At 47.7% G+C, this 13,226-nt stretch overlaps 1 protein-coding gene across 2 annotated transcripts in view; it reads right to left on the bottom strand.

Moving 5' to 3' along the window:
• Positions 1-1,882: 1,882 nt before the first annotated feature.
• Positions 1,883-13,226, bottom strand: part of LOC147717724 (E3 ubiquitin-protein ligase TRIM39-like) — a 357,009-nt gene continuing 345,665 nt past the window's right edge. For both annotated transcript variants that reach the window (XM_086924505.1, XM_086924506.1), the window contains one exon: positions 1,883-3,037. In XM_086924505.1, coding sequence (XP_086780631.1) covers positions 2,496-3,037 — 542 coding nt within the window. In that variant the 3' untranslated portion in view covers positions 1,883-2,495. The remainder of the gene's footprint in view (positions 3,038-13,226) is intronic.

Raw genomic sequence — 13,226 nt, 5'->3', positions numbered from 1 at the left:
CTTTCTCTAGCAATGGTTCCTCTAGCGTTTGTCTCCTGACGTCTTTGCTAGCCTGTCTCGTGCGAATTGACATCAGGTAAAAGGTGGGCCCTTAAGGGATGATGTCATAGGTCTGCCTGGGAAGTGCTTTGAGATACAGAGTCTATGAGCCCCTTTATGATATCCTGCGGTGGTGGGGAGAAGGGTTGTTGGCATCATCATGTTGAGTTATGCCACCAGACAGGAAGGGGGCAGGACGGGTGCCTTGCCTAGCTTAGGAGACTCAAGGAAATCATTGCAGAAGCAGGAGCTACAGCCCTAGCAACACAGCCTGTCACTTCAACGGCCTCGCCTTCCATGGCCTCCTCTTCCAGAGCAGTTAAGGTTGCTGCAGCAGGAAGCCTCTAAAGCCCTCAACAACATAAGACTAGAGCTCCAGGTCAGAGAAAATAATATTTGCCTAGAACACCAACCACTGAGCCTCAAAGCAACAACCCACTTTGAGCTATTTATACAAACAAAGGTCTGGAGTACAAAACACATCTCTGGGACTGGGGCCCCAGGATTCTACAACAACCAAGAACATTGCATGAACATTTAACCAAGGGTGAGACAAGGCACTTCACATGGGAAATTCACCAACAGCTGCCATGGTGCAGAGCATACAACAGCAGAACAAGAGATAATGCAATGATGACTAGAGTTCAGTGCCAGAGGCACACTACTGACCACATTAACAGGAAGTGCAGGTGGGAAGGCTATCCATTGTTGGTCATTAGAAGGCAATGACAAGGGCTTCATTAAATAGTTTTAAAACTAGGTGTAGCGGTGGGCCCTAAGCCTTCAAGGGGCCACTAAACCTACAGGGAGACCCTATTCATACTAACGTCAATATGTATCTGTGAGAGATCTCTTCCTCATCACATTGAGCAGGGGGCCCCATCATTCTGTGTTACGCGACTGGAACCTGTTGAGTAGTGCGATAAAAGGGTAATCAGCAGTATGCATGTATGCACGTACCCGACTTATACAGTGTTCTACCGTAATATTGAAGACATTTATATCAACTTCAGTTTACGAACAACCAACATATCGCTAAAGCAGCGGATGTGGAATTAGAAGTAGTAAATCCACAGCTGCCTTTGGATCCCTCCCTGGGCTATATGCTGGTTCATGTGAAGTCCATATACGTGCAGGCTGCCATTCCTAACCTTGATAGTTAAACAGCACTACATAACAGTAACCTACCTGAAAAGAAATGTGAGCGTTTTAGAACTGGGCAGGGGAGATGAGGGTCAGAAGAGGGGAAGTGGTGAGAAAATACCCAGGGCCTGGAGCGGTGGGGGAAGAAGGGGTGAGGTAGAAAGGAGTACCACCAGGAAAAATGTGAGGAGAGATCAATGTTACAGAGATTTCCCCTGATGAAGTGCTTATGGATAGCACGAAATGCATAGGGATCTATGTTTAAATGCTTTGGGATATCCAGACTGATGGAATCATAATTGAATTGGAATGTACAAATGATTGATAATTTGGACATAAGAAACAAAATGAAGTAAAGAACACAATGAACTGAAAGTTGAATTTGTTTACTTTTTCTATTACCCTCATCGGGTTTTATATACGCTGTGCAATGGAGGACCAACCCTAACACGATTTGCTTTATAGAGAGATCAATGACGACAAGATGCACAGAGAGGGAGACCGAGGCAGCGCAAGACAAAATTTAACTTTTCATGTCATTTGTAGGGGGCTATGCCCCCAAACATACTCCTGACAATGAGCCTCACTTGAGAAGAAGGTGGTAATGTCACGAATGAATTAATGATAAGATGTTCATTTTTTAATTTTCCCATATGGAATCGCTATAGGAAAAATGTAATAATGTTACCAGCTGACACAGTTTTTCATGGAAGAACTGTTGGTCTTTATTAAAACTGATAAAGGAAACAAATGCACAACTGGTTCCATTCGACTGGGATGTTCTGGTCAGTATCAAGACAATTGCCAAATCACAAAGACAGACATGGTAGGGTTAACATTTTATTTTTCAGCGCTCCCCGTTACTGGAGAGGAATATGGAGGGAGGGCTTCACTGAAGGAGACCCTGAAAAGTGTGGGCATCAGCCTCGCTCCCAGCAGTGTCCATGACCAGGGAGAGAGCTGTATTTCAGGGGCAGGTGGGTGGTGTCAACAAGAAGCCATACTCTGCACTTACTGGCCAGTGATCAGCGACACTCAAGTACAAAGGGGATACACCAGCCCTGCGCCTCAGGCTTCTGAAAGAAATTATTTGCTGGTTTCCTCTTTAGTTTATGACTAGAGTGCACAGATAAGCATATTAACTACCCTGCTGTTCCAACGAGACTGTATCAGCTTAAAAGAATGCATAGAAACAATATGTGGTGGGTTGGGGGAGGGGTGATTGGGGCACTGGATATGAATGTGCTGACTGCACACTGTGAGTCCTAGTGAGTGCCACTATACAAGTTCAATCCGCCCGCTAAGAGCTGCTCTCACTCGTGTGTCACCAGCAGGACCCGCAGCGCCCCCGCATTCCCCCCTCCCTCGTTGATATAGGGACTGAAGTAGGGCCGCAGGATGGGGGGGAAGGAGGCCCCAGAGAAGGTGAAGAGCAGAGACCGGTCATCCCCATTGTAGACCGAGAGCCTGCCCGCCTCATAGTCCAGGAAGAGACCCACAGCCCTGGGGGGCGCTCGGGGGGTCAGGAGGGTGGAGGGGTCCGTGAGAGCTTTGTATTTACCATCTCTGAGCCACACTGCCCAGTATCCATTCATAGGCGCTAGTGCGATCGGCCCCTTCCTGCTCACAGCCTCATCACACACCCCCAGGTCCCAGTCCGTCTTGTCCCCCACCTCCACCTCCCAGTAATGCCTCCCGGAGCTCAGCCTCTCTCTCCCCAGGACAGCAGCGACAGGGTTGAATCTCTGGGGCGTGTCGGGCAGATCCTGCTTTATGTCTCCTGTCCTCGCGCTCCTTCCGTCCTCGGACAGGACGAGCCTCCGATGAGCAGTGTCCGGATCCAGGGTCACCGCAGCTGATGGAGAAGCAAAGATCAGAGGTCAGAAATCAGCCTTCCACAATCAACACATCAATCATACTCGGACGGTTGCTGCAGCAGCAAGAGAGCTTCATTCTATCCTGATGCACCACCCTTGGCTGATGTCATCCCCATGTCAGCAGCACCCCCATCCTCCGTTTAATCGTAGTACTTAACAGTGCATAGACATCGTCACAGCTGTTTTTCAAAACGCACCTCGTGGTGCAGTATTGTAGCCTGTAAAAGTCGTAGGTAGCAGGTTATTACAACTCACAGGTTACAATACCACACAACTGAATCAAGAGGGGGCGGAGGAAGCCGCCCCTGAGCGGAGGGGCTTGGGAACAGGAGCAGTGAGTTACTGGTTTTCACCAAATGTTTAACACTTGAAGCAGGAAGCCATCTCACAAATGCAGCATGTGAGCCCCTGAAGGGCTCAGTAGTCCTCATTTCATACAAACATTTTTTTCTGTTGTCTGATATTTTTCTGTTGTCGGTTGTCCACAATATGGGTGCATTCATGGACAGACCTCTCACTGATGTCATTGACTATAGACATACCAACTTACATAGTGGTGCCACCATGTGTCACATGGTATCAACATCTTCCACAAATGTATTCTCTTAGAAACTTTCATATACAGGGAACACATAAATGTGCTGGTCACCTTTGCTTGTCTATTAGGAAGAGTAATGTGTGAAAGCTCCAGATAATCCTTCTGACATGCCCACCACTGTTTCCCCAGTGTCAGAGCAGGTGGGAGCTCTGTCATCAGGAAAACCATCTCTCGACCTGTAAATTATGCGGGGAGTGTGAATGGCTATCCAACAGCGCCTGGTAGATGTCCCATTATCGCTCATCTGGACATATGAGCCGCAAACACTAGTCAGGAATGAGCCAAGGCACTTTATACATTAAATGATGTGGAGTTTACAATTCAAGTTGGAGAGGTAGTCAAGCCATCTTTGGAAAGGAAGCTTCACCGAACGAGGCGAGATGAGAAAGTATAAAAATGTGTTTGTAGGTTCAGTTACAGATTATTTAGGACCAACCACAGCTGCATTTTCTGAGATGCCGATGAGAGGTAGATCTTTAAATGTAATTCTGTCTTTCATACATTAATGGTATGATATGCAAGGAAATATCAAAAATTAAACCTTGAGGAACAGTTCGGGAGAGACAAATGGGCCAAAAAAAGACCTCCAAATTATGTGCAGTGTGTTATTTAGCCAAAAACAACAGAAAAACTCAAGACAGTACTATCTAGACTGTTTTAGTGTCCAAGTAGAGCCTTAAGATGGACCAGACGAAAGCCGCAGCTAGACCGAAGTCGACCAATAAACACGAGTGACCACTGAAGTATACAGAAGGCATTCTCAACTAGTTGAAGCATGACTTTCACTACTGTAATTTGATAAGAAGCCAGAGGGTAACTCATCCAGCAGCTTAATTTAGAATAAGAGCTAACTTTGTAGGGTGGCAATTCAACTCTCCTGGGCTTTGGCAAATTGTAGAATAAACACTCGACATTAGATACTCCGTGTCTACAGACAGATTTTTCAATTGAGCTTCAATCTGGAACGGTCCAGAAAGAGTTCAGAAGTTTACTTATGTATTTTTACATGTATACCTGTAAAGGGATCAGCTGATGTTTTTGAATATTAGATGGTGTTATTCCACATAAAGACAACCATTTGGATGGGAACGTTATGTGAAGAAGCAAAAGGAGAGGTTTGTGAGAAGGGATTGGAAGTGAAATTGTCTGGTGGAAAAATTGAGCAGATGGAAAGAGGAGGATTGGTAGGTTTTCATCAATTTGAAACTTAATAAAAGATCCTACATGCTTTTTTACTTATTTTTATTTATTTAAGACATATTTTTCGCATCGTAAACTCTGATGGGTGTTTCCCTATCATTTCAGTAGTTCCAAGTGTTTTTAGGTCGAGCTATTCGATGCGCACGCATCGAGCTTGCGAGCATATAGGGCTTTAAACAAACTTTTACTTACTGGGCGATTTGGTGCTGTGCCCGTGGCTTTTAGGTCAATGCGCAAGCGCATTGACTTAAAATGCGCGTGCACATCACCAAATCGCTGTCTGTTCCCTCAGCCGCACTCCCCCCTCACCTCTCCCACTGGCCATCAGTCACTTCAAAGCCATCTGTTGCTTCCCCCAGCGGGCTCGGCCTCACTTACTTCTCCTCCCCCTAATTAGGTGTTTGACTGTCAGGAGCTCTGCTCCATCGACCCGACCTCCATTTCGCCCCCACAAACATGTTTTATAGCACCTCCTTTACACCAAACTATTAATATTTACGTACCATCCTACATCTGCCACATGCGGCGCCATCATTTATATTACAACAGCCCAGCAGCAGTGCTTTCAGACCCCTCCCGCCTCCTTCACGCAGCATGCCGAAGCACCTTTATTTATTTCATAGCAGCTGTGCTTTCAGCCCCCTCCAGCCTCTCCACACAGTATGCCCACCCCTCCCGCCTCCTCCACACAGCATGCCGAAGCGACTTTATTTCATATCGGCGGCGCGGCAAAGCGCTTTTTAAAAAAAATTGCTGCCACCTAAAAATGCTCCTTCACCAACAATGACCACCTTTTAAAGAAAGAACATTCTCTTAATGGCCTCGTCTGGCCGGGTTACAAGAAACTGCGGTGGTTCGGGGTGCAGTTAAATCTCTTCCCATTTACCGTCTCCTGCCTCTGAGGGTGACGCAGCTTAAGAGGCAATAGGGCGCATTACCAAGTTGTACCCACGCATAAACTATAGAACTGCCCTTCCATTCTCTCTCACACAAATGTTCATGCTCCCACTGCCCCCACCCAACTAAGGCCTCTCTAGTCTCTACTCCCACTGATACCTATATCAATATAACACACACGTCACAGATTTTAATCACAGCACGTGTGTACGGTGCGGGTATAAGAATGTGAACAAAAACACCTACCCTTCCCTTCAACAGTACCCAACAGGCTGCCCAGAAACATTTCATATCCCCAGGGTCAAGGCAGATTTCTCTCAAAAATGCTCAACAATCACAGAGTGTGCTGGGCGTTCGCACGGTTGGCTACCCACTGTGATGACGATGACAAGCTCCAACAATCACGAGGCCGAGCAGGGGCTGCACAGTACACGGATGTCTGCTCGTTTAATCTCTCTGCCCGCCCCTTCCGCTCTCTGTGAATTATTTTAGTTCATACAAGACACTTACATTGTCTAGCCCTGGATATGCCTTCTGCACAGTACTCCACTGAGCAACCCCAAGGTTAGTGCTTTAATACTTCATTTGATTGATTTTTTAGTCACGGGAATTAATTGTATGTTTTCGAGCGCCGTGGATATTCTGCATGGCGTCCACTTTTAAAAACATTTATTTAATGGTGCACACAAAACTTGTATATATTCGGGCACCGCACTTTATATTTAGCAGAGCGCTCACTGTTATGGGCAGTCACAGGGCAGATTAAGATAAGGCCAGCCGTGTCCAGTCCTGCAGCGAAGCACACACGACTTTGCAGAAGCTGGAAGCTTTGGCCCTCACTTCCTGGAACTGCATATTTTCCCTGCCGTACTGTACCATTCAACATGGCAGGCTGCAGCAACAGGGCATGGGGGCGGTGGTTGAGTGGCTCCCAGACTTGGCTGCTGCTAAATAATAAAAAGTGGACATTTTAAGGTAATTCTGTTCGTTTCATTTTCAAAGGCACATGCAGTAACTTTCTCCACATTCGTTTTTATGTGTGATGTAATAATTAGTGAAACAGTTTCAGTTTCTGAATGTTAGCCTTTTTTTCAGGTTAAACATCAATGATGTAGTATGTCACCCTGGAATTACTCGGCGCACTGATGCACTTAACGAGCTCATAGGCCAGAAGGAATTAATGCTAATTTGAAGGCAGCCTGCAGGAAAATTCTTACACAATGACACACATGGTGCAGGCTACAAATATCTCACAAGCCACTCACGGAGAGCAGAAAACCCTATCTAGGTGGTAGCCCTGGAAACGATAGCTCCATTTTTACTTTTCATATTTTTGCTACCAATTATACATTTATTTGGCTACTTCATTTCAAACTAACATGAAGCTTTTTGTCCACTTAAAAGAACACACAAGGCTAAACGGGTGGTTAATCTAATTAATTTAGATAAAAGAATAAACAGCCCAGTTATAAAACCTTAAGTCTAAAAGGATTTTATCAAACACGTATCCATGTCTTATACATAAAAGGTTCAGTTGCAAAAGTCTGATGTTTGAAACATTTTTCCCCCACAGGCACCATCTGTGCGTCCACATCAAAGCAACAATCAGCCTCCCTCCCACTGGCATCTGAAGCTTCCCCCAGCATGCGCTCTGCCTCAGGCAGGCATTTCTCCTCCCCTAATTATTCACTTTAATTCCTCTTCTCCCCCCCCTTCCCCCGCCCCCCACAGCAATGCCAAGAGCTTACAGTAGCCAAGATAACTACAGTATTTGGAAAGAGCTCCGAGCTTTAACACTACTCAGGCTTCAGAGCAACGCGTTTCTCTCTGTCTGGTGAAGTGTGTAACCATTGCACAGCGGCTCACACTGACATGCATATTATAGCTATTGTTAAAATGTGGTAATGAGTGTTTCTAGAGTGCTAAGAAGAGAGGTCACTGCACAGGGAATGACAGTGTGAAACACACGAGCATCTAGCCAAGCACATGATAATGGGGGGTACGTTTATTGTGCCTTTTCTACTTTTTTTTAAATCTTTCTCACTCTTGGTATTTCACTCCCCTTTTGACTTCTTCACTCGAATTTCTTGCTTTCATCTCATCGTCTTTCTTTCCTTTCCTCTCGCCCTCTTCTCTCTCCTTCTCTATTCTCCGCCTCTTTATCTTTTGCCATTTCATATATACGAAAAATGCACCGACATGAACAATTTCATAACCGTATCGCGTTTCACATCGAGCCTGTGGCTGTGGTTTCTTCCACTGTAACAAACATCCACCACCACCGCATCCACCACCACCGCATCCACCACCGCATCCACCATCACCACCACATCCACCATCACATCCACCATCACCAACACATCCACCATCACATCCACCGCCACATCCCCCATCACCACATCCACCACCACCGCATCCACCACCACCACACCCACCACCACTACATCCACCACCACATCCACCACCACCACCGCATCCACCACCACATCCACCACCACCAGCGCATCCACCACCACCGCATCCACCATCCCAACATCCACCGCATCCACCACCACATCCACCACCACATCCACCACCACAGCCACCGCATCCACCACCACACCACTACAACCACCACTACCACCACCACCGCATCCACCATCACCACATCCACCGCATCCACCACCACCACAACCACCACACCCACCACCACTACATCCACCACCACATCCACCACCCCATCCACCACCACCACCGCATCCACTGCCACCACCGCATCCACCATCACCACATCCACCATCACCACCACATCCACCACCACATCCACCACCACCACATCCACCACCACCGCATCCACCACCACACCACTACAACCACCACTACCACCACCACCGCATCCACCATCACCACATCCACCTCATCCACCACCACAACCACCGCATCCACCAACGCATCCACCATCACTACCACATCCACCATCACCACCACATCCACCACCGCATACACCACCACCACCATCACATCCACCACCACCACATCCACCATCACATCCACCACAACCACCACCCCATCCACTGCCACCACCCCATCCACTGCCACCACCGCATCCACCACCACCGCATCCACCACCACATCCACCACCGCATCCACTGCCACCATCACCGCATCCACCGCATCCACCATCACCGCATCCACCACCACATCCACCATCACCACCACATCCACCATCACCACCACATCCACCATCACCACCACATCCACCACCACATCCACCATCGCATCCACCATCGCATCCACCATCGCATCCACCACCGCATCCACCACCGCATCCACCACCGCATCCACCACCACATCCACCACCGCATCCACCACTTCCACCACCACCGCATCCATCACCACCACATCCACCACTTCCACCACCACCGCATCCATCACCACCACATTCACATCCACCACCACCGCATCCACCACCACCGCATCCACCACCACCGCATCCACCACCACCACATCCACCATCACCTCCACATCCACCATCACCTCCACATCCACCATCACCTCCACATCCACCATCACCTCCACATCCACATCCACCACCACATCCACATCCACCACCACATCCACATCCACTTCCACCACCACAACCACCATCACCTCCACATCCACCATCACCTCCACATCCACCATCACCTCCACATCCACCATCACATCCACCACCACATCTACATCCACCACCACATCCACCACCACTGCCACATCCACCGCCACATCCACCGCCACATCCACCACCACCGCCACATCCACCGCCACCGCCACATCCACCACCACCGCCACATCCACCATCACCTCCACATCCACCATCACCTCCACATCCACCATCCCCTCCACATCCACCATCACCTCCACATCCACCATCACCTCCACATCCACCATCACCTCCACACCCACCATCACCTCCACATCCACCATCACCTCCACATCCACATCCACCACCACATCCACCTCCACCATCACCTCCACCGCCACATCCACATCCACCGCCACATCCACATCCACCGCCACATCCACATCCACCGCCACATCCACATCCACCGCCACATCCACATTCACCGCCACATCCACATCCACCGCCACATCCACCACCACCGCCACATCCACCACCACCGCCACATCCACCACCACCGCCACATCCACCACCACCACATCCACCACCACCGCATCCACCACATCCACCATCACCACCACATCCTCATCCACCATCACCACCACATCCACCATCACCACCACATCCACCACCACATCCACATCCACCACCACATCCACCACCACCGCATCCACCACCACCACCGCATCCACCACCACCACCGCATCCACCACCACATCCACCACCACCGCCACATCCACCACCACCGCCACATCCACCACCACCGCCACATCCACCACCACCGCCACATCCACCACCACCGCATCCACCACATCCACCATCACCACCACATCCACCATCACCACCACATCCACCATCACCACCACATCCACCATCACCACCACATCCACCACCACATCCACATCCACCACCACATCCACATCCACCACCACATCCACATCCACCACATCCACATCCACCACCACATCCACCACCACCACATCCACCACCACCGCATCCACCACCACCACCGCATCCACCACCACCGCATCCATCACCATCGCATCCACCACCACCGCATCCACCACCACCACATCCACCACCACCGCATCCACCACCACATCCACCACCACCACCACCACATCCACCACCACCACCACCACATCCACCACCACCACCACATCCACCACTACCACCGCATCCACCACCACCACCGCATCCACCACCACCACATCCACCACCATCACATCCACCACCATCACATCCACCACCACCACATCCACCGCCAACACATTCACCACCATCACATCCACCACCACCACCATCACCCCCACCATATCCCCCAGATCCACCACCACCACATCTATGTGTGTGTGTGTGTAGGTGCAAATGCAATGTTCTTGGATTTTCGTCACAATAAAATACACTGAACATAATCTTCCCAAAAGTTATTTACAAACGTTTAAGCTATTGCCATTATAAATTACAATAACTTTTATTTAAGTATTAATTATTTACAAAATTAAAAGCCATTGTTATATCAAGACATCTAAGTCACGTAAATACAACACACATTGCATTACAAATGCTATTGGTGTCACATTTGTATAAGTTAAAACTATTGACATTGTAACTGACAAAGCTTTTAATTTTGCTACTTTCAAAACCAACACATAAATAAAAAAAGTGCCATTTACAATACCAGTAGCTCAAACTTTCCTAATGCGAGACCTATTGCATTTCCAATGCTTGTTCATTTTTCAATCATATCAACAGTGATGAACTGTGCTGAAACTATGCTTTCTTTTTTTTCTTAAATGGGGCTAAAACATTATCTCAATGGAGTGCAAAGTTAATGAATTTATATCTTCTTTTCTAACTTTGATTTCGAAAAACAGTGTCATAAAGAACATTCCATTACATAATGCAAGAACCTAAAAAGAATAACAGCTCTTAATTCTTTATTCGTACAGATGATATCTAGTGGGATTGGCAATACATCATACACCTTGAGCGGGGTCACGTGGGATCAGTATTGCGATCTAAGCTGTTCTTTAGAGATGCCTTGCAACCTACGCAACTACCATAGAATGAGCTTTCTTTAAACCAGTTCGAGTACTGAAGGACTGGGGCCCATAGCCCGTCCATACCTCTACGTACGTATCTACCATGCTTGAGCGATTGCCAGAAGCTGAGATTAATTCAAGCATCCCATCCATCACTTTGTTGTTGTTGCAAAGAGAAGGAAGCGACATGTCAGAGAGATGGAACTAGCATGTCATCAGCTCCACAGAGTTGAGTGTTACTTGTTGTCTATGGTGCAGGACCAGGAGGAGTTATGGATGACAGAAAGGCCTCCTCCCTTCTTATGTACACGGTCCAAAACAGTGGATGCTGTAGCCTGAGGAAAGGACACTGAGAATGTGGGGGTGAACTATGTTATGATGAAGATTGTGCGGGCATTGGGTAACCCTAAAATTCTATACCCTGAAAAATACCTCAACAGTACGTCCACGGGTTGGTGGATCAGGATGGTGGTAAAACTCTATTTCAAAAGGCAATGTGTCCCAAGAAAAGGTACTAATCAGCATCTAACAAAATACAGTCAATTAAGAAAGGCAGACTCAATAAGTGAGTTCAAGGGCAGAATGAAGAATCCAGAGAATTTATTAAAAAAATGCAAAGGGTACACAATGGGATAATTAGAATGCAGATGCATAACATCATTGCTAGATCATGACTAGTACAGGTACGTTGTCCTGACAGTCATTTGTATAGCTCTATGCCTAAGATTTATTGTGACTTTTAATCTTTTTAACGTGTGACTTAGTCTTAACTTTTGTAATCCTTAACCTTGCCAGTTAGTGGCCCTTCTTCGGTCCGCCATGGCTTAGTGTCGATTGCGCGGAGGGAAGCAGAGCATTCTTATCTGGCACTTCCAGTCCGGTTAGAGGGCCAGTTGTTGTAGGGAAGACCTTTAAATTCAATGGCTGGCCGACGTGGTAGCGTGTGTGCCACTTGTGTGCTGAAGGCGCTCCTAAGGCAAGTCTATCTGCATCCAACCGGGGCCAGGAACCCTGGTACCCTCCAACCAGAGATAAGGTCTAAGGTAAAGACTTATACTGCAGTGTTTCTGTATTCGTTGTGGTCGTCTGTTATCATGAGCTGTCAGGTCATTGACCCACGGGCAGCATTATTGACCTGCAACTGATGCAATTTTGTCTGCTCTACTCACGATAATTTGGGGGATGCTCATGTGGCTCAGCACCTACTTCCTAAACATTCATTTTAAGGGACTTGATGGCCTTCACAATGTGAGGCCTTCTGCTGGATGCATCTCCACTCAAACGTTCACTTTTTTAGCCTGAATTGTCGTTTACTCGCCAAACACCAGCAACACTTTTAATTTTCTCAGCCATCATAACCCGATGCATTGTTTCTCACTGAGACCTGGTTACATGCAGGCTCGTTGCCGTATATTATTGTGATCCAGTCAGCTAATTTTTCTTTGGTTAAAATAGTTAGACAAGATAAAATGGGCGGGGATTGCTATCAAATTTAAAAAGGATTATAAATACCAAATTGACCAACTGCAGAATCCTGGCTGTGAAGCTCTGACATTCACACTCTCCATCACCCCAAAATTTACAATTTCCGGGGCGCTGATCTATCGCGGGAAGTGGAGCACTTCTCCACCTGGCCTATTGGCCCCTTACATTTTGGGTACTGCTAATTTTACTTTGCTGGTGAACTTTAACCTCTGGCTGATTGTGGGAGGGCAGGCTTGATAAACAGGCGAGGAGGCTGAAGAATAGGTTTAAAGGAAGGTTTATTAAGGATTGGTAAAGAAGTT

The sequence above is a fragment of the Lissotriton vulgaris genome, chromosome 5 (assembly GCF_964263255.1).
Source record: "Lissotriton vulgaris chromosome 5, aLisVul1.2, whole genome shotgun sequence".
Classification (NCBI taxonomy): Eukaryota; Metazoa; Chordata; class Amphibia; order Caudata; family Salamandridae; genus Lissotriton; species Lissotriton vulgaris.
Note: the sequence above shows the minus strand (reverse complement) of the source record. Positions and strands in the feature narration are given on the sequence as shown.